This window comes from Syngnathus leptorhynchus, chromosome 15 (assembly GCF_054491065.1).
Source record: "Syngnathus leptorhynchus isolate UIUO chromosome 15, UIUO_Slep, whole genome shotgun sequence".
Taxonomy (NCBI): Eukaryota; Metazoa; Chordata; class Actinopteri; order Syngnathiformes; family Syngnathidae; genus Syngnathus; species Syngnathus leptorhynchus.
Window position 1 is genome coordinate 8,860,831 of NC_141209.1, and position 22,057 is coordinate 8,882,887.

The window sequence follows — 22,057 nt, forward strand, 5'->3', positions numbered from 1 at the left end:
ACAGCATGATGGTGACATGATAAGCAAGGATCTCACCAGAAAAGCGGAGAGCTGCTCTCTGACTGTTTCCAACTCCTGTGGGACCAAGAGCGCTTGTGTATTCCAAAACTCCAGACGCTCCAGGGCAGACTGGAGCCATTCGCTCAGCTCCCCGAACTGTCTCTGATAGCTTGGGAGAAAAAAGTGAGACTGAGCATTTTCGATTAATTCTCTATTTTCATCCATAGCTGTCACGGTTCCGATTCAAGACATTTATTGAGCATCTGATAATGTCCCTGACCTGGTCCAGTGTTTGAGGATGGCCTCCAGACGCTGCAGTTCCTTTGTGACTTTGCCGGTGTTGTCCAGCCAGTGCTCGCCCAGAACCGCCAATTGATTCTCCAACGCTGGACAGCAGACGGACAGCAGGAGACATTTGCCTTCTGCCAGAACCTGGTGCAGTTTGTGTTGGTGCTCCGTGAGCTTCCCCTTCAGAGCCTGGAAGAGGGACTCGAGTCACATTTTTTGCAAAGGTGGCAAAAGTACTCATGATACTTCAGTAAAAAGGCCCCTAAAAATACTCAAGTAGAGGACTTGGATAAAATGACAGATTCCTTTTCTCCTTGTTGTACCTGATACAGTGAAATCCGCTCCATCAGTTTCTCCTCTGTCTCTTCCACTAATGCCACTGCAGGGATACTCTCCTCGACGGCCTCCAACTGGCCATCCAAACTTTGGTAATCCTGCACTAAGTGACGCCAACTCTGACAAAGAGAATACACGAAATGCTTTGTCAGCATTTTTTGTCGTTGAGGGGAGCCTCATTGTCTTACCTCCAGAATGCCTTCCAGCTCCACACCTTTGCTGTGTGCTTGCTGGAGGACGCTCTGAGCCTGGTTTAAGGTCTCCTCTAGCACCCGCCTCTCTTTGGGAAGCATCAGCCCGCTAATTTTCCCATAGTAGGTCTCAGTTAAAATCATATGTGACTCCAGACCCTGGAAAAATTCCTATAAGACAACCACAGATTTGGAGAAGAACCAATGTTGATTAAACTCGAGATATGCAGCTTTTTTTTAAAACATGTATTTCATTATCTATACACGTCATACAAATCATGTAACATAAAGTCTGACCTTGTGTTTGTCCAGGTGACTCTGGACTTCCTGGGCTGAGCCGGCGATGATCCTCTGGTCAGCAGCCATCTTACCCTTGGCCGTATCCACCAGGTCGGCGAGGTCCTGCAGGGCCCGCTCGTACTGCAGCTTCAGCGCCACGTTCTGGTTCAGCCCGCTGCGCCGAGTGCCCACGGTCATCATCAGCTCCTCGTAGGCATCCTGACCCCCCAAAAAAACAACAACAGAGAGACTAGTACTAGGATTTACAAATGCCCCAACTTCGTCCGTCTAACCTGAAGCTTCAGTATTTTGTCGGTTGATATCTGATCGGCTTGCAATGAGGCTCCTCTGCTTTTCAGTTCTGCAATCTTCTGTTCAAATTCTTTCAAGTTGTCCTCTGTGCTGGCAATGACCTGCATAAAAATCAAAGATGCGTGAAAAAATGAAAAACGTAAAAACGTTTTGCCGTACCTGGAGCTGCTCTGAGACTGGTCTGTCCATGGCTTCAGCTAGTATTTGCAAGACCTGGCACTTTGACTCCATTAATGCACTCTGGAGATGCTGCAGTTCAGTCTGTGTTCAACAACAAAGCCAAATCATGCAGGACATTGTACAATCAAACAGTTCAAAAAATTGAGGACACAAGAACCATCCCCATAAAAAGAGTTGTGTTGGTTTGGGGAATTACAAATGGGATGAACAAGCGGGGCCCCAGAACAGAGCCCTAGGGCACACCTCTGTTGCATAAGGATGGCTAGGAGGTGAATAATTAAAGTTGAATGAACGGATGAAGAGCAACCTGGTAGGCTGTGAGTTGGTGAGTCCTGGTCCTCATGTGATCACAGCTTTGACCCAGAGCAGCGCCCAGAGCTCCCAGTCTCTCTTTCAGGCAGTCCAGATTGTCCTCCAGCAAAGCTCGCTCCTCTTGCCTCAAGCCAGACGACGAGGCAAGCAAGGTCTGACTGAGTGCCACGTCTCCTGCCACACGATGGAGATCCCGCTCCAACGTCTACAAAGCAAACCAGGAGCAGTTCAGATCTTGTTTGATCTTTGGTATTGAAGCAAGAATGCTGAATTCCAACCATCTCCTGGTAGAAGGTTTCTCCATAGAAGTTCAGTGACACACAATCAAACACATAACATTTCAGGATTTGGTCAGGAAAATGGTTGCACCTCCTGCTTTTCCAGCTGAGCCTCTACGTTGTCAGCCAGCAGCAGCGAGTCGGACAAGACCACGTTCTCCACGCCGTCCAGCCAAGAGGAGGTAGATGAGACGGCTGAGTAGAGCTGCTGCTCCATCGTGGACGCCTGCATGGCACTCTCGTCGCCAGGCTGAAAAAAGACAGCAGGGTAAAGTAATAAGTCGTGGGCCTCAAGTCCCACAACTCTGACTTTTCTGAAACAATAATACAAATTTCAACCTGAGAATGTTCCATTGTTCGCCTGCAACGGTCATAAAGAACCTTCAGCGATGCGGCGTCAGTTTCAAGTTCTTCTTTCAAAAGCGCTGCCGCACATGGGGCACTTGAATAAACCTGCAAAGAAACACAATCAATCTATTCCCTGGCTTTTAAAAACAACTTTTAGTATTTTTTTCTTGCTTTTTGCATGACTCGACTGTACCGTCTGCTTGTGGTCCTGCACCAGGTTCTTTTGCATCAGCTGCACTTTAGTTTTAAGCTCCAGCCGCAGGCTCTCCCACCTTTGCCTCATCTGCTGACAGGCGGCGTCGGCTTCCCGCTCGGCGAGTGCGCCAGCTGAAAACGTCTCAGAAGCGCTGCCAAAAGCACAAACAAATTTCCATTCACAATGTTCACAGTATTAGCTGAAAACTATTGACTAGGGTGTTCAGTACGTGGTGCCGCCCGGCGATGCCTGCTGGATGAGGATCTCCTCGCCTCTGCTGGCCACCGACTGAAGCAGCTTCTTCTGCTCTGCGAGCTGTTCCTCCAATTCCTACGCAACGGGGGAGGAAACAAATTTTTTTTCGTTCGAGCGCCTATGCAAACAGCGTGGTTGCGGAATATACCCTTTGGCTCTGAAGCGTGTCCTGGTGCTGTTGGGAGCGTGTGGTCCGAGCCTGGGCCACCCAGTCCTGAACGCTGGGGCTCTGAGAGAGACTGGAGTCGGACTCGCTGTCCTCCTGCTCTTGCGTGGAGCCCTGCGCACAATTTATTGGCACGTTTGGGTCTCGTCGGTAGTTTGCGGTTCAAATGTGTTGTCTGGGGAAGCCCACCTGCATGCTGGCGTGCTTCTCCTGCAGTATCTTCTGCAGCTCCAGCAGGCCTCCCTTCAGCGTGCGCAACCGCCTGGCCAGCCGCTCGGTCTCAGCTCGGGTCTCAGCCCGGGTCTCGGCGCGGCCCCGCAGCAGCAGGTTCTCGCTTCGCACGGACAGCACGGAGAGGGTCTGCACCTTCTCCTCGATGTCCAGCAGCATATTCTGCAGCAGCAGGAAGAGAGAGGCCAGCTCAAACATTGTCCATTTCCGTACGGACCTGCGGTTATTCCCGGCCGGGGGGCGCCGAGGGCTTTGCCGCTGCCCTTTGACCTGGACTCCTCTGTTCCGAGTTCTTCTGCCACATCGGTGCTAATCTCTCACGTCGCGTTGATAAAAGACGAAAGCCACGCGTCGACTGAGATGAAAACGTGCATTTGTTTTCTCGTTTGTCAGTGCTCCCGGCTCTCGAGGATTTCCCGGAGGCTTTGCCACCAATCCCGGCAACGGGATCTATTCGTGGTCAGACGATGACTCGTGAGGGACTCTGACATAATCTTCTTAAGAGCACTGCTCGTGCTGCTAAGAAGCAAGGCGAGTCAGCCAGCTGGAGGCTTGAGCACGCTTGTTAAGCTACTCACGATAGCAGCGCCCCTCCTACCTCAAAGATTTTGACTCGGGCCTGTAAACATTGTTTACCAACACACTTTTTTCCAATTTCTGGAACCAATATTCTCAACAACATTCCCTGACAACAAAACGTGTTTCTGCCTCAAAACTTCACAACAGTGCTTTCAAGCAATCTCGCCTCCTGAAAGGGAAATCTGAATAAAACGCCGTATGCAAAAAAATAAAATAAAATACCTGACAATGTATGAGCTGCCCTTCGGTGTACTCCTGCGTTTCAAGGATGACGGCAGCAGAACGTCGCGTCCAGGTCAACCACCGGTCCAGTTCGTCTGCTTGGATCTGAAAACCTCGTATAGCCTCATCCAGGCGTTGACCTTCAAGACGATCGATGACGCGTTCCTGTGGTGGACGGGTTCCACATGAACAAAGTTGAAATTGTCTCAATTGTGTGAAATCTGGGCCTGAGCTATTATTCTGTTGCATGAATGGCATTTTCAAACAAAAGAAATAAAATTGGACCATTTCAGGCAACACAACCTCCAACAGCTGGCGCTTCCCCGAAGCCTTCATGTGGATGGTGGCCATCCTCTCGGCGAGGACGGCCAGGGACGACTGCATGGCTAGCTGGTCGGCCATGTCTGAGTCCACTACGGAAGCGGCGTCTGCGCTCAGCTCATCGCTGAAGCTCATCTGGAGCCCGTCAATGTCCTCCTGCACGCTCTCAATTTCTTGCATCACGCCCTGCAAAGTCATATAAGATGAAACTGTATTCGGCATTCCAATGTTATTTAAATTACTCTGTATTTGCCCAAACAGTACCCAAGGTCAGTTAATAAGTCCAAAAATTGCTGACCTGGTGCATTGTCATGTGACTATCTGGACTGGTGTCAGCCTCCAGGGGCTCGCTCAGCTTGGCCTCCAGCGCTTCCATTTTGGATGAGATGGACTGCAGCGAGGCCTGGTAGCGCTGCTGCTTCTCCAGAGCTTCGTACAGACTTCTTTGCTTCTCGCTGATCTGTACGCATAGCAGACGTGAAAGTGGCTGCAACGACGGGGACCTTCTGCGAGCACACCTACCACGTTTTTCAACGTCTCCCACGACCGCTGCAAGTCATCCAGGTTGGCCACAGACTCAAAGGTCGGGTCGTAGAGTTCTTGGACCGGCGCTCTCTTCAGGGCTCCCCTTCCAGCCTGGGAGGATGTATTCAAAGGATTATGATTTGAGGTTTTTTGTGCCTCTACTCAAGAGGGACACGTGTACCAAATTCTATCCTTTTTGGTGAAACCTGCTTTTGAGAGGATTTTTTTTTTTTGAACAGAGAGTGCTACTGAGCCACAACGGCCACCCAAAACGAACATGGCAGTCTTCTTGTGTCTTTTCAGATATAGCTTCTCGAGATGTTGTTGAGGAAAACTGGCTTTGGGGCCTGACATTTTTAAAAGGTGTTAGCTACTAAGTTTCTCCCCACACATGACTTTATGAGACTTTTTTTTGCAGCTTCACACGGTTATCAAATTTCAAGTCGCTGAGTGAATGTTACCTTAGCAGGAGCAGCATCGCTGTGGGCGAGCGGCGACGGCGAGCGACACGTTGGAGGGGAGGACACGGAGCTGACGGTGCCGTCTTCGCCGGACTCCTCGGTGACGGGAGACAGGAGGGTGTGGCAGCGGCCTGCCGTGATCTGAACAGAGAAAAATTAATGTTTTGTTTTTTTGTTTCGCTTCATGACTTAGTGTGTCCTCATTGACTTTCATTGCTGAAATATATTTCATTATGTAATAAACAATTTGATTTTGATTGGCTTGTTTATCTGACAAAAAACAGTATTCACCTTTTTTTCCATTTGAATAAATTAAACATTCAATACATTTAATTTAAACTCAATTCAATTAATTTAATTTCAATTAATTTAACTTAAACTCAATGACCTTGGATTGTAATGAATGTCATTTCTGAAATGTTGCTTTCCTAGGAAACAACCAAAATATTAGGGACAGGCATTATGAGTTCAGCATGAACTACTTGCAGAATTATCAAATATTGTCGACATATTTTTATGCATCACTATCGGATTATTCCGATGTTACCGTCACAGTTGTTCTCTCCTCCTCCATCTCGGGCAAGTCCTCGTCGCTGACGGTCAGCAGCAGAGTGGCATGCTTGGCCTTCACTGCCAACATTTTGCACTTGGAGTTGAGGGAGGCGATCTGCTCCTGGTAGCCTTTGATCTTCTGGGCCAGCTCCTGAGAAGAAGAAGAAGAAGTGGTTGGCGGTTGGATTCAGTCTGACCTCGTTGGATGGTATTACCTCGTGGTGAAGGATCTGCGCCTGTAGCTCCTGGATGCTGCTGGTAGCAATGGGGCGGTCCTGGATGACGCGGTGCGCTTCCTCGATCAAGCCCTGCAGTTCCTTCACTTCTTGTTCGTACTGCTCGTACTGCACCACTGCCTCCTGGAGATTTAAAAAAAAAAAAGATTTGGATAAAGATAAAGGCACGAGCGAGCGTCTATGTTTGAAACTTGGTCAACCTGAAGGATGTTGCACTGCTGGATGGCCACGTGCTGCAGGTGGCTAGCGTCTTGCTGCAGACGGATCGCCGTGCGACAAACAGCCAGGTTGGGCATCGCCTCTTCGGGCACCCGCAGGGCGCTCTGGCACAGCTGCACCGCCTGCACCTGCTGCTTCAAACTCTCCATGTCTGCCATCAAATGCTGAAAAAAAAGGGTGTCCATCAAATGTTGAAAAACTGGCACAGGGCCTGCCTTCTCCCATCTCCCACCTGTCTCTGCAGCAGCTGTTCTTTGAGGCTCTGGCCTGCCAGCTCAGGTGACGTTAGCGTGGACTGGACCTGCTCCAGAGCCACGTGTAATGCCTTCACCTCGCATTCCAGCGCTTCCATACTCTGAGGACGTAGGGGGATTCTGTTAGACAAATGTCAAAAACAACATGACGAAGAGCAGCGACTGAGTCCTCCGCACCTTCTCGGCGTCCTCCAAGCTCTGCAGCCGCGTCTTGATGCTCTGCTGGAGCTCCTCTGTGTGTCGGCTGAGCTCACACACTTGCTGGTTCATGGACTCCACATGCAGGACCTCTGACAGGAGTTCCACTTTCTCCGCCATGGACTCCAGGTCACCGTGGAGCTCGCGGGACTCTCGCAGGACGGCCTGGCAAGGAGACCGAAACAGCGTTTGTAGGTGAAGGACGAGAATGAATGGTTTAGATAACTTTTTTCATTGAAGATTATCCATATGCTCGACAGGAAATATCCGAACAGATTAATGGATGGATAAAATAATTGTTTGTTGCAGCCCCACGGAATTCTTGAGGACTCCCACCCACTGGTGCCACCCACCTGGTACATGCGTATCTGCTCTTGGAGGTGAAGCGACGAGTTCCAGATAACGTTGGCCCTCACCAGGCTCTTGGCTTTCTCCGACCACCTCACAATGAAGTCCAGCATCTCGTGGTATTCATCTAAATAGCAAACAGCCTAGACAGCAAAAAAAATAGACATGGCTGCGCAATGAACCCTCACATACTTTTTTAAAGTTTCAGATGAATGGTTGAAAACCTTTTTGAGCCAGTTGTTGCGGCAGTCAGCCAGTCGGGTGGCGTGATGGTGCATCTCTGAAAGCTTCCCGATGGCGTCGCTCAGCTGCTTGGCCAGCAGAGGGTTACGGCGGCCAAACTCCTGCACTCCCGCCTCCAGCTCGGCGAGAGTACGACCGCAGGACTCCAAGTCCTCAGCTAGACTCTGAAAGCATAAAAAAAAAAAAAAACATCAGACTGTTTGGTGACAAACCTTACAGCCACTGCTGGAGGTAAATTGGTCCTCTACCTTGACTTCTTCTTTGGCTTGGTCAATGTCTGGAGATTTGTCCTTAAATTTGTCAGAGATGGCTTTGAGCTTCTCGGAAACCTCGTGGATTCGAGAATTGAACTCTTCCTTAATTTCTCTGGTTTTCTGGATATCTCTTTCTTTGGACAGAACCTGGAACGCACCAAATACAAAAAATACTGCAGAGTCCAGAATGAACATTGAGAATATTTGAAGCGCACCTGATCCTCAATGGCCCCCAAAGCCAGCGAGACCTCGGCCAACTGCATAGAGATTTCAGAAGGCAGGATGGTGTAGAGATCCAGGTACTTGCTCTGTTGCTGCTCGGCTAGTTTGTCCACGTTTTGACGGTAGGTGATCACGTCTCCATGGATCACCTGCACAAAATTAGATGAAGCTTTGTCAAACAAACAAAAAAAAACAATATTCTTAAATCAATATCTCAAGGTAATGTATCCACTTTGGAGGTCCACTTTTCTTGGTACCTCCAGTTCCTGAAGCAGTGAGTCAATGTCAGGCGAGGGGTTGAAAAGAAGCTCCCTAGTCTCCTGGATCCAGGCTTTCACCACGCTGAGTTCTCGCTCAACTTCCTCTCTGTCTCTCAGTTCCTGAGCGGCTTGAGCTCGCTTGGTCCTGGACTGCGTCAGGAGGCTACGCCAAAACACAAAGAAATGACGCCAGGAGAAATAAAGTCAACAAGACAGCCGTGTGGTGTTAGTACCCGTCCATCTGGTCCTGCACAGCCCGGATCTCCTTCAGACTGGGGAGCTCTTCTTGCTCGCTGGTGGGTGAGGGCACCTCCACGTCGTGCAGCAGGCTGAGGGCATACTGGCGCAGCAGAGTCAGCGACGATAGCTCTCTCTCCAAGTCTTGGCTCAGAACGTCATGCTGCTCCAGCAGAGACTGCAGCGTGGCCTTGGAAGACTTCTCCACCGCGCTGTCTGGCACCCGACCCCGGAGCTCATCGGCCACCGCTCGCACCTTTGTCATCTTTTGCAAATGATGAATTGCGGTCAGTACTTGTCACTAGGCTGGTTTCCGTCCATCACGGACTTACCTTCTCTCTGAAGGTCCTCCACTCCTGCGCCGTGTCCTCAAGAACTCGCTCCTGACCACGGGCCACGCTTCGGAGTCTGGTCCATCGTTGCCACACGGTGGTCATGGAGCGACTGATGGTGGCCTTGCTTGCGTCGCTGCCCACCTGCTCCAGCTGAGCCGCTTGCTCCTCCAGACCGTTCAGCTTCTCATGGAAGCCGTTGACGAGCGAGACCAGGGACTACAAAAAACAGACAAGAAGGTACTGCACTGGCCGTGTCTTCATGACTCAGTTGAGTTGTGTTACCCGGTGACTGTGTAACTTGTCCTCAGCCTCTTGGCTGGTTGCTGCCTTAGCAGTGGAAAACTGGGTGAGCTTCTTTTCAGCTTCGTTCATGATCTCAATGACGCTCTGTCGTGCCTCCTGGTACGACTTCCACTGAGCGACGCAACTGAAAAGAAATATTGATGAGGCATTGTTGAAAGACTGTCCAGACTATTTTAATTCCCGTACCTGTGAAGAACATCCTGATGAGATTGGAGCTGATCTCGGACTTCCAGGCCTCTTTGCTTGGCTGATTCCACGCTTACCCGCAACTGCCCTTTGGCTACGGGATTGACCAGGTCCTCCAGCTGGGACATGAGGTTCTCCAGCTCTTCCAGGTGGATGAGGAACTCCTGCTCCGTTGCCACGATGTCATCTTGCTGTCTCAGACATTCCTCGTAGTTCTCCACGTCCACACCTAAGCCGGCCTGCTGCAGGAAGGACACGGCGTCTTCCAGCCATTCGCAGGCCGACTGCATCCTGAAGTGATACTTCTGGCACAACAGCAGGGCCTGCTCCAAGGTCACCTTTACAACACAATAGGGACTCCTTAGAACCCACTAAGGTTTAGCACACCATATAACCCAAACCTATCTCTTGAAGCTAAACCCTAACCCGAGAACTAACTCCCTCAAAGCTAATCCCTAAAAAGAAACCTTTCTACCATTCCCAATAAGAAAAACCAAATTCAAACAGATGTGTGGTTCTACTGGGCTGAGTGGTACCTGTTTGGAACTCAGTTGTTTCTGAACATCTGCTTGCAGCTTTGCCATTTCTCCAAGACTAGCGTCCACATGCGTGGGCGCTAGCTCGTTAGCGCTGGTGTACTTGTGCTTCTCTCTGCTACTCAGCGCCGCCACGATCCTCAGTCTGGACTGTACTTCTTCCTGCATGATTTGCTGCTTCCTAATTTCTTCCTGCACCTTCTCCACCCGCATGTCCACGGTAACAGCAGAAGCCAGCTCGTCCCGGACCTGCTGCAGCCAGGCCAGTGTCCTTTGCATTTCAGTCTCAAAGTCTTTACTCTGAACGAAGCGGTTCTCGCATTCCTCGATCAGGTCGCCGACGGCAGCCTGTAAGGACCGCAGTTCCTCCTGCCACAGGACCACTTGCTGTGCGTTGTGCGCCGTTTGGTCCAAACTTGAAGCACGAGTGCCCATCTGCTCCACCAGCCTGGATAGATGCGAGTTGGCACTCTGGAGGCTCCCAGCCAGAGCATGGTAGTTCCTCAGTCTCTCCTCGGCAGACTGAGTCTCAGCGTTGACTTTTACAAGCTGCTCCTTGGTTGCCTTTAATTCAGAGTCAACTTGCATGGCCATGGCCTTCTGGTCTTCAAATGACTCCAGGGCTTCATCCAGATGTTCTACTTTCTGTTCCACAAGCCTTTTGAGGCTATTATAGAGGCCGGTGAGCTGGGTCATTTCTTCAGGGCACCACGGTTGTCCAGTGCTACGGAACCCTTCCTTCTTCTGGTTGAGTTCGCTGACAGCAAGACCCAAGTTGCTGAGATCAGCTTGGATGGCTTTGTAATGGCTTTGCAAATTGAGCACCTCCTCCGTTTGTAAGGCGACCGGCTCTGTGCTCAGCTGGTTGAACTGCTCCTCCAGCTCCTCCAGAGCTTTCTGCGTGACATCTATGAATGAGGTGTACTCGTTCCTTGTGAAGATGGCCTGTTGGATTTTCTCCTCTTTCTCTTTGGCTAAGGCTAAGATGTTGTTGTATTGCTGCGGGAGGGTGTTGAGTTTTTCATCCAAGTAGCAGTGGTCCACTTCATTGAGGGTGGGCAAAATCTCCTGGCCCGCTCTTTGTACGATGAGGAGGAGGTTCTCGTACTCCACCGCCTGCTCGACTACCTGCTGGTATTTGACAAGCTGTGCCTCTAGTTCAGCGTTTCCGACCATTAGATTGATTTCAGGAAATGTGATGATGTCAGCTTGCTTTATCCACTGGCATATTTTCTCCAGGTCATTCTTGAAGTACTTCCGCGAGATAAAGACCTTCTCCAGTTCCTGAAGTTTCTGGCCACACCTGTGTAGAGTTTTATCAAAGATATTTTGCAGCTCCTGCAGCTTTGTGAGGATTTCGTTCCTCTCTTCCTCGTTGGCGTCCCTCATCAGGTCTCTCCCCTGAGACCACAAGGACGTCAGCTCACTCTGGTAAGCTTTCAAGCTGCTTTGGATGTTGCGACATGTTCGGACCTGCTTGGCAAGGTCCTCGGGCAACAAGGCGACGTACTCTTCGGCCTGGGCCTTTTTCTCGTTCTGCTGGACCCAGGAAATGGACTGGTTGACGGCCATGAGGAAGTGAGTCCTCTCGGTGAAAGCTTTGCTCAAGTGTTTTCTGCGCTGCACCACTTGGACGCTCAGAGACTCGACCTCGGACCGGGTGTCGGAAATCAGCTGCTGCAGGCGTTGGCGTTCGGTGAGGCCAAGACGGGCCAGAACCCTGTCGGAGTCGGCCATGGCTTGGGCCAGCAGGAGTTGCTTGGCCTCCAACTCGCTGCAAATGCTCAGGTGGTCGAACAGGAAACTCTGAGCCAACTCCGGAGGAGGACTCATTTTCATAGCCTCAGACAAGGCGGGCTGCTGCTCTTCTGCCCAATCTCGAGCCTCCCTCAGACGAGCCTCCACCTGGCCCATTTCTTCTAGGGTCACCACAGAGTCCTGGATTTTCTTCTCAATTAGATTCTGCATTTGATTCCATCGCTGCTCAAAGTGACTGATCTGCTCTTTGACCAGTTCCTTGTCATCCAGGTTCAAGAACTGAATGACTTTTTGTTTCTGGTCCTTTAGTTCCTCCAGTGTCCCCTTTTGTCCTTCCAAGTCTACTGCCAGTTTACGTAGCGCCTCCAAATGCTGAGTGGAACTTTCGGCATCGGTTCTGGGTCGAAAAAGAAAATATAAGTATTATGGATCCGTTGGAGACCATTCCAACAAAAGGAGCTTGACCAAAAATACCTGGCCAGGTTGTCCCACTCTTTGGAAACCTGCTCAAAAAGTGTCTCCACTGCAGTAATGCAGTCGTGGTACTCTTTGGACCTCTGCAGATCCTCCTGCCTCTGGACCTGCAGTCTGCTGGCCTGATGGCAAAGTTCCAGCCAGGAATGGCTCAGGCGATCCAGCTCGGCGTGTTCCGGAGAGTCTTGGTTCGGAGACAGTCTGCTCACTTTCTCCGTCATCTTGGTCAGGATACTTTGCTTGGACTGAAGCTGCTGGCTGCATTCCTGCGGATTGTGAACACGTAAAGGGCAGAATCTGCGAACTGTTCGAGATGATTCGCCCTGGATGTTGTTGAGGAAACTGCCGCCTTACCTTGGCTTGGGTCAACATGTTTTGAGTTATCTTGGTCTCCAACTCTGCAGGTCTTCTAGACAAACTGAGGAGTTGCTGCTCCATATCTTGGAAGAGGCTGGTCAGATCTTGCTTCTGCTCCTTGATCTCCCTCCAGCCCTCTGAGAGCTCCTGAGCATTTGACATCTTTTCTTCAATCTATTAAAAAAAGAGGAAAACAACAGAAAGCGAGCAATGAACATGGTGCAGAACAACAAGATAGACTTTTCAAACAAAAGAAGGTTGAGTATTCTCTCACAGTAATCTTGACCCTCTGCACCTCAGCTGCAGTCACTCTGACGGTGTCGTCGGACAAGTCACATACTGAGCACACCAGGTCAAGGTAAGTGCTGGCCTGCTCCTGGAGGGCTCTGTAGTGCTTCACCTGCAAACATCAGCAAACAAAACGCTTGTTGTGTGAAGCGAGGCCATCTCAGACCAAATTACAGCTTGCATGATTTGTGTCTCCATCTCCACGGTGTGCTGTTGAAGTGCTGGTACCTGTTTGAGTGCTTCCTGCAGACCGGATGCTTCCTGCTGGTTTAGCCGGAGTTCCTCCTGTACAGCCGCCAGCCAGGTCTGGCACTGCTGGAGGGTATCCTGGTGGTTGACGTGCTTCTGGAGTTCTCGGTCCAAACTTTGCTGTACCTGTGGAGCCAAATGTGGGATGAAAGACTTTCCTAAATCTTGGGGAGCAGCAAAAATCTGCTGGCATGTCTCACTCGTTGAGCCGTGCTGCAGATGGCGGAGTAGCTATCGCGGGTTCCCTGCTGGTGAGCCTGCACTTGTTGGCTGATCTTTGCTTGGACTTGGTCAGTGCAGCTGGAGACCAGTTCTTCTCCTTTTTGCTTCAAGCTGGTGAGACGTTCCTCGAAACTGGCAATGTCCTCCATAATGGCCTCGAGAAACAATTATTACAATGTAAGACATGTGACTGCAATTTAAGAATAAGAATTATTTAATTACATCTCCAAATGACAAGATTCACAACTGCATTTCAAAACTGCCCATTCCCATGAAACCCTACCAGAAACCTCTGTGGTCACCTTGTGCCGGGCTAGTTGTTGTGTGGCCATCTCCATGCTGCTGCTCTGCATGGACTCAGAAGTGACGAGCCGACTGGACAGCTGCAGGAGCCATTTCTCTCCTTCTTGCAGCTCACTGTTGTAATCCTCGTGCTCCTTCACCCACTCCACCAGGTTCTGGACCTGCGCCTGAAGTGAAAAAACAAACGCTGATCATAGTCACAGACGCGACCGGCACAGAGGTGCGACGTATTGAGCGACGGGCACCTTGGCTAACAAGCAGAGCTCCAGTAAGTCTGCTTGCAAACTTGTCATGTTGTCACTGATGATGGGGTCGTGTACCACGTCCAGCAGGGCTTCACCCTTCTCGATCACACATTTCACAGCCGACTCGTGGGACTGCACCATCTGCTGGATGGTCTGCAAATAGCACATTAACGCGCTCGTTCATGAGAACTTGGGAACTTTTTTTACACACATTCAATTCTGATTTGCTTTACCTTATACTTTGCAAGCTGGGCCTTCTTCTCATAGAGCTCGGCTTTGGGCTCCACACTGGAAGCCAAAAGGCCCTTGGTCTCCAGCACCCACTGGGCCTGGGCCTTGTATTTATCCCTAAAGTCTTTGGAGAGCGAAAGGCACTTCTCTAAAGCGCTCTGCTGGGAGCGCAGGGACGCTAGCAGGTCTTCCAACTGGCCCAGTTGGCCTTCCACGTCCTCTCTCAGCTGCTCCGCCTCGGCCTCCTCCAGGAAGACGGCGGCTTGTTCTGTCTTCTCCCTAACCGTCTTCAGGCTGGCGTGTCCCCGCTCCACGTCTGCCTGGAGGGCCTGAGCGCAAATGCGAGATGCTGAACGCTGTCTGAAGTTCTGACCTCCACCATAATCAAGAGCCCCCACCTCGAGCTTCTTCATTTTTCTCTCCATGGCCACGCGATCCACCACGTCAGCGCTTCCGGCCAGGATGCGGAGGCTGTCCTGAGCGGCGCGGAGCCAGTCTGAGAAGGTGCCAAAGACACATTGTGCCTCCTCGATGCAAGACACCTCTTCCTGTAGCTGCTTGATGGTCTCCTGCAGACAAAGTCAGGGTTCTATTTGTGGCATTCGCAACATTTGAAGACCTCTGATGTACCAGTAAGTGCAGGAGCAAAGCATGGTAGCGGGCTGTGAGCTGGGTCGCTTTGGTACTGATCCGACTGCTAATATGGGTCTCATCCAGAACTTGCTGAGCCAAAACACCGAGGCCCTCCATCTCCCCTTGATAAACCAGCACTTCCTCTTGCCACGTCTGTACAAAGAAAGAAGATTAGCCGTGCCGCGAGAAGGCCGCGGATGCCGATGGCGAGCACGAACTTTCATCAACTGGAGCTGAGCCTCTTTGGTGGTGCGGTCGGAGCGGCGGTGGTCTCGCAGTTGCACTTTGGTCTCCATGCCCTTCAGCCAGCTGTCCAGACGCTGAAACTTCTGCTCCATTTGTCGGAGTTTGGCCAAGGCGCTGTTGAGCTGAGCCCGGGTGTCGGCCAGCCGGGCCTGGTACAACCTCCACTCCTGCTGCTGTGTCTCCAGAGCTCGGTCTTCGATCTGCGGCGGCCCCCAGGGAGTCACTAGCTCACGGCTGAGCAGAAGGGTGTTAAGAAGAGCCTGGCCCTCGGTGCAGCCGAGCTGGAGTTCCTGCGCTTGTCGTAAACATGGGAGCCATTTTCAGTTAGGGGTTAGGGAAAAAATTATATCCGCTTTAGATGATGAAGATGTTCCGACCTGCAGTTTTTGGAGCGTCTCCTCCAGCATATCGACGTCGCCCTCCAGCTGAGTGTAGCAACCCAGCTTCTCCTGCTTCTCTTCCAACCAGTCCTCAAATGCTTGAAGGCCCTCTTGATACTCTTGGTGAGCTTTCACCAGCTCCTCCGCTTTGCCAACGGCCTCCTGAGGTTAAAGTAAGCGTCACCAACCAGTTTTGCCTCTCAGCTCAACTCAACTTTATTGTTTAACAATTCCAATTTCAGAGGGAAGTAGTGGTTAGCTTACCTCTGCATTGTCTTTGATGCCGTTGAAGCGTTCTTGCAGCTCTTGCAGCTCCAGCTGAGTCACGTAATTGTCGGCCATGCTTGCGCTCTTCGCCACGATGGTGGCCAGCAGGCCGTCGTGGCCGAGCACTTCCTCGTACAACAGCTGCAACCACGGCAAGGGTCAGTTATGAGAAGTGGGGGGCGGGGCTTACCAACATTCAGTAAATATGTTTTGTTGAGAAAGTAAGAAACACAACTAAAGCAAAATGGCAGCGCTGGCATCGATCCCGAAAGCGAGGTGTCACCTTGGCCCTGCTGAGATGAGCACTTTTGTCTCGCATCTCGGGACATTGTTTATCGGCCGGGTCCAGGTTCTCCTCCACCTGTTCCAGCCAGCTGACAAACTGACGCACATCCTCCTGGTAACTGGTCCACTGGGACAAAGAACCTTCCAGTTGACTGTTGGGCCAGAGGAGAAATTAGAAATATGAATATGAACTGGCGCATTTACGACACAAGTGTACTTTGCCATCTCTGGTATTCTTGCTTTCCAACCTTTTGCACTGAATGGATGCGGAGAGCAGAGCATCCCAGGAGTCTTTCAGCTCCTGAATTTCATCCTGGACCACAGCCACACCGGTGCCGGAGGTATTTCTCTGAACAGACTCCCCTCTGGTGATCAGCATTTTGAGCTGGATCTCCTTCTCCTGGCGCGCAGTCAGCAAGGCCTGTGGCAATCCACGGAGATGAAAACGCCGACATTGGACAAGTGGCTACCTATTGTTAACAATCTGCGAAAGGCTCAACCTCCAGCTTGATCATCCGGCTCTCCAGGATGTTTTTGTCAGCCGTGGGGGCACAGTATGTGTGAAGCATGTGGCTCGTGTCAGCCACCCAGTTTTGCAGCTCCTTCAGGCTGCGGTTGAACAGCTGGTGCTCGGTCACGATGCGCTCGAGTCGTGACGCCTTCTCCTGTTGAGCCAAAATTGTTGAAGAAGAAAACTTTCTTCACATCATCACAACTTCACTCGCTTCAAATTCCAACTTTTTTCTCCTATTCAGACTGTCATACGCAAATCCCATGTTTTTTTCCTTCTTCAAATTCAAACTGCAAGGTGTTACTATACCTTGGTCAGGTTGCTTAAAGCTAAGAACTGAGCAGAGAGCTGCGAGACACGGTGCACAAAACCCTTGCCGGCCGAGTGTTGGTCCAACAGCTGCTGGCCTTTCTCTTTTAGCCTGCTCAGCTGGACTTGGTGGGAGGTGAGCTCCTCCAGCACAGACTGAAAGGGCACAAGCAGGTTAGGGCAGAAAGCGCGCAAGCAGACACATAGACACGCATGACCAAAGCAGGGTTAGAAGACTGAAAAACGTGGCCGGAAAGCATAGCGAGCAACACCAATGTTACGGGCAATTAGCGCAAGCTGGACAGAGGCAGAGGGCCATTGGAGCCAAAGAGACCAACATTAGCTTCAGAGTTTAGCTCCAACTTTAGCTTCAAAATTTGCTTCCAACGTTGCCACCAATGTTAGATTCCAAAGTTCTAAAGTCCGTTTCATCATCTGCTTTTAGCGACAATGTTAGATTCTAAAGTTCGTTTCGCCATGACCTTTAATGAACGAATTTCATTTGTTACAAATATGTGAACAATACATCCATAAATAAATAAATAAATAAATAAATAAATACATAAATAAATAAATAAAAGTCATGTAAATTATGACTGTGTAATTGCTAGATACAATCAGAATACAATATACCACACATAATGGACCTTCTGGATAGAATGTTGAATGGTGGCTGAAGATGCGCTGAGCAATATTCCAGCGTGCCTACCTGAAGTTTGTGGAGCTCCGTCTTCTTGGCCGGGAGATCGTGGAGCCGCGCGCTGCTCTCTTGCACGGCCATCTCAGTGGCGTCCAGGCACTCCTGGAGGGGCTCAGCACTCGCCTCAAAGTCCTTCATCTGCGACACCAGGTTCTGAAAGCAAAAAAAAACAAACATCTGTCAGCTGGTTTATTTTGAAAACTCTGCTGACAACCGGATCCTCGCTCACTTGTAGATTGAGCTCTCTGTTGTGAAGACTGGACATGATGTTCTTCCAGTCCTCAAGAGCATGATTAGTCTTTGTCCGAACCGACTCCACTTTGTCTTTGGGCGCGATCGTGGAGAGAAGCTCACCTGCGACTACCACACCATTGATCTTTGACTGACCCAGCTCTCTGTCGCTTAGAAACTCCTGAAGACCAAGTGACAATGACGAGAGAACAACTTGTTAGATTGCAAAGGTAGCTTCAGATTTAGTCCTTCTAAGAGTAGCCCAGTTACCACTTACCTGAATCTTTTGCAAGCTCGACGAGGCCTCAGAAAGATTTTGGGGCGCGTCGAAGCATTTGGCCGTGTTGATCTTGGAGTTGACCAGCCACTGCTGGAACTCCCTGTAGGCCGAGCGGAAGCCCTGTTCCTGCAACTTCTCTTTGCTCTGGCACTCTCTGGCGGCTTGGAGACTCAAACTAGCAGTAAAGCAAAACAAAAATAGCAATGGACCGTTGGTAAGTCATCTACCCAATAATTTTATATCGTGCTTCACCTCATTAAAACTGACAAGCCATCTTTTGCCATAGTAACTGACTGGAAATTTCCACTCCTTGCGAGTCCAATACTGCATATCTTAGTACCTGTTGTAGTCCTTAATGAGGGCAGAAACTCTCTCAGACTGGGCTGCCATGTCTCTGGAGAAGCGGCACAGATCATTCAGCTGCGTCTTTAGGCTATCGCACATGGGCTCAGCTTTGACAAGCTCCTCCAATGTGTCCTGGGCAAAACAATGTTTTTATTCCATTCGTCCATTTATTTCCTCCACATTGTAGCAGAGGACGTGTAACTCACCTTTGCAATCTGCCACCCTTTCACCAACTCCTCTCCGTCAGTTTTGCCCTGGGCTTGCCCCAGACGAAGACGCCAGTCGTAAATCTGACGCCCCAAGTCCTGCGAGTTTTGCTCCAGTCGCGCTGACAGACTGCTGAACTCCTGCTCGGACGTCGTCATCTGAGAGAGGGCCGTCTCCAGGCTGGCCCGGGTCTGAAGTGCTGCGCGTTCCCACTGTTCCCAGCTTGAGAGCAGGGCCGCCTCCTCGCGCTCGATGGCCTCGTAGCCCCCCGAGCCGGTGTGATCTCTCGCTGCTGCCCCGCACCTCCGCACCCGGTTGAGCCTCTCTCGGCCTCGGTGCTTAGAGTCCAGCAGCTCCTGGAAAACAAAAAACAACCGGTGCCTGAGTAGTGTCCTCAACATTTGTCCGGGTCCCCACAAAATTGTGCAGGAGGGATGATGGGGAAAGAGATTTTAGCGGGTCTACTTGACCCCTAATAGATGAGTTTAGTCAGAATGGTGCTCACCTGGACTTTGGCCAGCTTTCGTTTCAGGGAGGCGGAGTCTCCTGACAGGTCAGACCAGCGCTGGAGTTCCTCCTTGGCTGAGATGAGCCAGTCGTTGAAGTCTCTGACGGCATCCAGGTACTGCTCGTGCTCGGACACAATGCTTTGCATGGACTGGATTTTCCCCTTAAAAAAAACCCCACACAATTAAACACCTGTTGTAACTTTTTCATTGTTTATCAAGAATTTCACTCAAAGACGTACCAAAGTGTGACTTCTCAAGCTTACCTTGACCACAGCTGAAATATCAGCAAAATGCGCATTGAGCTCCGCCCGTGACTCCGGTCCAAACGTCTGGTCGGCTGACTTTTCGTACAGCTCCACGGCCTTGTCCGTCAGACGTGACAGCGCGGCGGCGTGGGCGTCCAGGTCGGCCTGGATGGCTCGCAGACGCTCCAGGAGAGTGGACTTCTCTTTGAGGCCGGGCTGCTGAGGCAGATGCATGCCCACCTCCTGCTCCACCGACTCCATCCACTGCTGCAGGTGATTCTTGGTCTCCTGGAAGCTGCTCCACTGGGCCACCGTCCACTCCAGTCGACTGCGGACGGGAAATTGTTGCTTGAACTGACGTTGTGAAGGTGCGATTGGCCATCGTTCAGACCTTTCCACGCAACGTGACATCTCGTACCTGTGGCAGCTCATGGAGGTGATCAACATATTGGCCCAGGCATCCTTCAGACTCTGAAGCTGCGAGCATATGGCCTCCTGGCCTTCCATCCTGTAGTGTTTGAGGACCTGTTCCCCTTTTCCAACCGTCATGTTGAGCTTCACCTCGCCTTCACCCTTCATCAGCAGGATATCCTGCAAGCACAAAGCCGTCGGATGAAGACAAGATGGCACCACAGTCCAGTCAAGGTAGAAGTTAGTGTGTCTAGTGAGGGACAAGGTGTGTCTGACCTGCACGAGGAGGAGCCTTTTCTCCAGAGTCTCCTTGTTGCCCACGGTGCTATTGAGCGTGGCCAGACGCTCCTGGACTGCGCGCAGCCAGGTCCAGGTGGCCTGCAGCGTCTCCTCAAATGCCTGCTGCTCCTGCAAAGTCAACTGGCAGCCATGCAGCCGCTCACGCCCGTGCTGCAGCAAGCCCTGATACTGCGACTGTAGCTGCGCTGACACCCGTGTCTCGCTGCCGTCGCCTCGCCCGCCCTCGTTCAGGGCCTGCGCCTCCTGGCACAGGCGCTCAAAGGAATCTCTACATCAGACAAAAAACGGTTAACCTCCTATTGTGTCTGTTTTTAAATCAAGGGAGTAAAAGTCATTTGAAAAATAAATACCCAGTCTGACACATCTACTTCAATGCAATAAGCAAGAACAATTCCAAATGGGCACCTTTCTTTGAGAACTTCCTGTTGGTATTCCTCCACCTGTTGGAGCAAAGCCTTTTCAGGACTGTGTTGTTTGGCTTCAAGCAGATCTGAGCTCATCCGCTTCTCCATGGTCTCCAACCACCACTTCAGCTTCTTCAGGCGGCCCTCAAATCTGAAAAGAAATATTCTCCATTATAGTGATGTAGCACTCCTTGTGGTGTTCCACAGGGGTCTGTTTTGTGACCCAAAGTGTTTATTTTATACACCGATGTGTATTAAATGTGTTATTTTTGCAGACACATTTTTTACTTTGTTCTGAGAGACAGCAAGGATGAAGTAGTGCTCCACCTACCCTTTCATGAGGGACGCACTGTCCTCCAGGATCTGTTGGTTCTGTCTGCACTGCTCCACAAAGCTATCCCAGTCCTGCTGGATGGAGGAGAGCTGCTGCTGGACCTGGCCAGCGTTGGCTTTGGGGAGATGCAGCAGCAGTTTCTCTCCTTCCTCGCAGACCTGCGTGAGATGCGCCGTGCCTTCCTCCATGCGCTCCGTGGCACCCTGAAGAACAAAAGCAAGTCTCAGACACCAACATGGGATGTCTTTCCATCCCTAAGTCACCGTACCTTCAATTTCTGTAATTTGCGTTCGACAATGTGAGTGTCTCCGGAACGATCACTGCATTCTTTGACAATCTCCCTCTGCTCCAGAAGCCAGCGATGGAATTCCTGAACCAAATCTGCGGATCAAACGTAAAGGTTGAAGACTGGAGATCACTGAAGTTTTGTGATTACGTTTCTCACCATTGAACTGCTGTTGAAGACAATTCTGCAGTGACGCCAAAGTCCTGGCCGAAACCTGGTTGACGGACTCGTAAGTCTTGATGAGATCGGTGAGCGCGGAGCCCAAATTGGAAAGCTCCTCCGAAGGATATTTGCGACACAGGTTGTTCAGGCTTTCCCTGGTGGAGTCGATACTTCCCTGTTGATTTTGCAGCTCTTTCTGGAGTTCCTAGAAACAACAACCAAAAACGGACAAATGGGATGTTGTCAAGAGGCTGCCAGAAAAGATGATGCGGAGTCTCACTTTTATTCGGCAGATGTCCTCGGGATCCGAACCAGCGGGAGAGGACACCAAGGAGTCCTCCATGCTCTTCAGCCAAGCGGACATCTGGGCAATGTAATCTTCCAGCAGCTTCTTCTGGGAGCTGAAGTCCTGCAGGTTTCTGCGCGCCTGACCGTGGAGCTTCTGAACCGAGTCTATCTTCTTCCTCAGGTCGTTCTCCAGCAACTGTGGCAGTTGGAATCAAGATCTTGCGAGTTGATTTGTGACACTTGTATTTAAATCAGTCACAAACAAACAATATTGGAGAGCATTGATCTGGAAGTGTTTCTCATATCGAGGTCTACCTACATGAAGTTTTGGAGGAGTTTCCGGACTTTGACTACTCCTCTTCAGCTCTGCCATTTTGCCCTGCAGATCTGCAAGGCTCAGCTGCTTCTCGCCCATTTGCTCCTGTTGTCAAGGAATCATTAAGGGGCGTGGTCTGATTTTTTTTTATTATCTGTGAGCATCTTACGGTAAGATTCTTACCTGAAGCACAGAGAGTCTCACTGACACCTTGTGGCTGTCATTGAGGTTGTTGAGGCTCTCGTTGAGTTCCGTCACGCAGCTGCCAGCCCAGCTTTCTACATCCTCGGCAATTTGCCGCACGTCCTCCCACAGCAGTAAACTTTGCTTCAGGCGCTGGAGGTTTTCGTCCACCCTCTCCGACACCTGCAGGATGGGGTTGGTCAGTCGCTTATTTTCAAGTTGAGTGTTTCCAAAT

General features: G+C 50.7%; 1 protein-coding gene across 9 annotated transcripts in view; it reads right to left on the reverse strand.

Moving 5' to 3' along the window:
- Positions 1 to 22,057, reverse strand: part of syne1b (spectrin repeat containing, nuclear envelope 1b) — a 52,437-nt gene that overhangs the window by 12,592 nt on the left and 17,788 nt on the right. For 8 of the 9 annotated variants that reach the window (XM_085931309.1, XM_085931307.1, XM_085931306.1 and 5 more), the window contains 67 exons: positions 21,823 to 22,005; positions 21,643 to 21,744; positions 21,316 to 21,519; positions 21,033 to 21,240; positions 20,856 to 20,968; positions 20,585 to 20,790; positions 20,255 to 20,404; positions 19,826 to 20,117; positions 19,557 to 19,729; positions 19,157 to 19,466; positions 18,890 to 19,054; positions 18,384 to 18,740; positions 18,173 to 18,309; positions 17,830 to 18,007; positions 17,551 to 17,733; positions 17,331 to 17,474; positions 16,622 to 16,777; positions 16,302 to 16,466; positions 16,050 to 16,222; positions 15,800 to 15,953; positions 15,514 to 15,657; positions 15,247 to 15,411; positions 14,842 to 15,159; positions 14,621 to 14,776; positions 14,389 to 14,559; positions 13,993 to 14,319; positions 13,760 to 13,912; positions 13,514 to 13,681; positions 13,190 to 13,366; positions 12,969 to 13,115; positions 12,727 to 12,852; positions 12,450 to 12,626; positions 12,096 to 12,361; positions 9,864 to 12,018; positions 9,328 to 9,665; positions 9,121 to 9,265; positions 8,836 to 9,054; positions 8,500 to 8,768; positions 8,264 to 8,429; positions 8,000 to 8,155; positions 7,779 to 7,931; positions 7,512 to 7,694; positions 7,293 to 7,430; positions 6,919 to 7,104; positions 6,720 to 6,842; positions 6,469 to 6,651; positions 6,248 to 6,391; positions 6,028 to 6,183; positions 5,481 to 5,621; positions 5,017 to 5,130; positions 4,793 to 4,954; positions 4,477 to 4,680; positions 4,174 to 4,338; positions 3,331 to 3,534; positions 3,124 to 3,255; positions 2,950 to 3,050; positions 2,718 to 2,871; positions 2,516 to 2,629; positions 2,268 to 2,426; positions 1,894 to 2,103; positions 1,566 to 1,667; positions 1,388 to 1,507; positions 1,113 to 1,313; positions 813 to 986; positions 612 to 743; positions 281 to 477; positions 37 to 169 (listed from right to left, as the gene is read on the reverse strand). In XM_085931309.1, coding sequence (XP_085787435.1) covers positions 37 to 169; positions 281 to 477; positions 612 to 743; positions 813 to 986; positions 1,113 to 1,313; positions 1,388 to 1,507; positions 1,566 to 1,667; positions 1,894 to 2,103; positions 2,268 to 2,426; positions 2,516 to 2,629; positions 2,718 to 2,871; positions 2,950 to 3,050; positions 3,124 to 3,255; positions 3,331 to 3,534; positions 4,174 to 4,338; positions 4,477 to 4,680; positions 4,793 to 4,954; positions 5,017 to 5,130; positions 5,481 to 5,621; positions 6,028 to 6,183; positions 6,248 to 6,391; positions 6,469 to 6,651; positions 6,720 to 6,842; positions 6,919 to 7,104; positions 7,293 to 7,430; positions 7,512 to 7,694; positions 7,779 to 7,931; positions 8,000 to 8,155; positions 8,264 to 8,429; positions 8,500 to 8,768; positions 8,836 to 9,054; positions 9,121 to 9,265; positions 9,328 to 9,665; positions 9,864 to 12,018; positions 12,096 to 12,361; positions 12,450 to 12,626; positions 12,727 to 12,852; positions 12,969 to 13,115; positions 13,190 to 13,366; positions 13,514 to 13,681; positions 13,760 to 13,912; positions 13,993 to 14,319; positions 14,389 to 14,559; positions 14,621 to 14,776; positions 14,842 to 15,159; positions 15,247 to 15,411; positions 15,514 to 15,657; positions 15,800 to 15,953; positions 16,050 to 16,222; positions 16,302 to 16,466; positions 16,622 to 16,777; positions 17,331 to 17,474; positions 17,551 to 17,733; positions 17,830 to 18,007; positions 18,173 to 18,309; positions 18,384 to 18,740; positions 18,890 to 19,054; positions 19,157 to 19,466; positions 19,557 to 19,729; positions 19,826 to 20,117; positions 20,255 to 20,404; positions 20,585 to 20,790; positions 20,856 to 20,968; positions 21,033 to 21,240; positions 21,316 to 21,519; positions 21,643 to 21,744; positions 21,823 to 22,005 — 13,881 coding nt within the window. The remainder of the gene's footprint in view (positions 1 to 36; positions 170 to 280; positions 478 to 611; positions 744 to 812; positions 987 to 1,112; positions 1,314 to 1,387; positions 1,508 to 1,565; positions 1,668 to 1,893; positions 2,104 to 2,267; positions 2,427 to 2,515; positions 2,630 to 2,717; positions 2,872 to 2,949; positions 3,051 to 3,123; positions 3,256 to 3,330; positions 3,535 to 4,173; positions 4,339 to 4,476; positions 4,681 to 4,792; positions 4,955 to 5,016; positions 5,131 to 5,480; positions 5,622 to 6,027; positions 6,184 to 6,247; positions 6,392 to 6,468; positions 6,652 to 6,719; positions 6,843 to 6,918; positions 7,105 to 7,292; positions 7,431 to 7,511; positions 7,695 to 7,778; positions 7,932 to 7,999; positions 8,156 to 8,263; positions 8,430 to 8,499; positions 8,769 to 8,835; positions 9,055 to 9,120; positions 9,266 to 9,327; positions 9,666 to 9,863; positions 12,019 to 12,095; positions 12,362 to 12,449; positions 12,627 to 12,726; positions 12,853 to 12,968; positions 13,116 to 13,189; positions 13,367 to 13,513; positions 13,682 to 13,759; positions 13,913 to 13,992; positions 14,320 to 14,388; positions 14,560 to 14,620; positions 14,777 to 14,841; positions 15,160 to 15,246; positions 15,412 to 15,513; positions 15,658 to 15,799; positions 15,954 to 16,049; positions 16,223 to 16,301; positions 16,467 to 16,621; positions 16,778 to 17,330; positions 17,475 to 17,550; positions 17,734 to 17,829; positions 18,008 to 18,172; positions 18,310 to 18,383; positions 18,741 to 18,889; positions 19,055 to 19,156; positions 19,467 to 19,556; positions 19,730 to 19,825; positions 20,118 to 20,254; positions 20,405 to 20,584; positions 20,791 to 20,855; positions 20,969 to 21,032; positions 21,241 to 21,315; positions 21,520 to 21,642; positions 21,745 to 21,822; positions 22,006 to 22,057) is intronic. The other variant, XM_085931305.1, reaches the window with a different exon arrangement.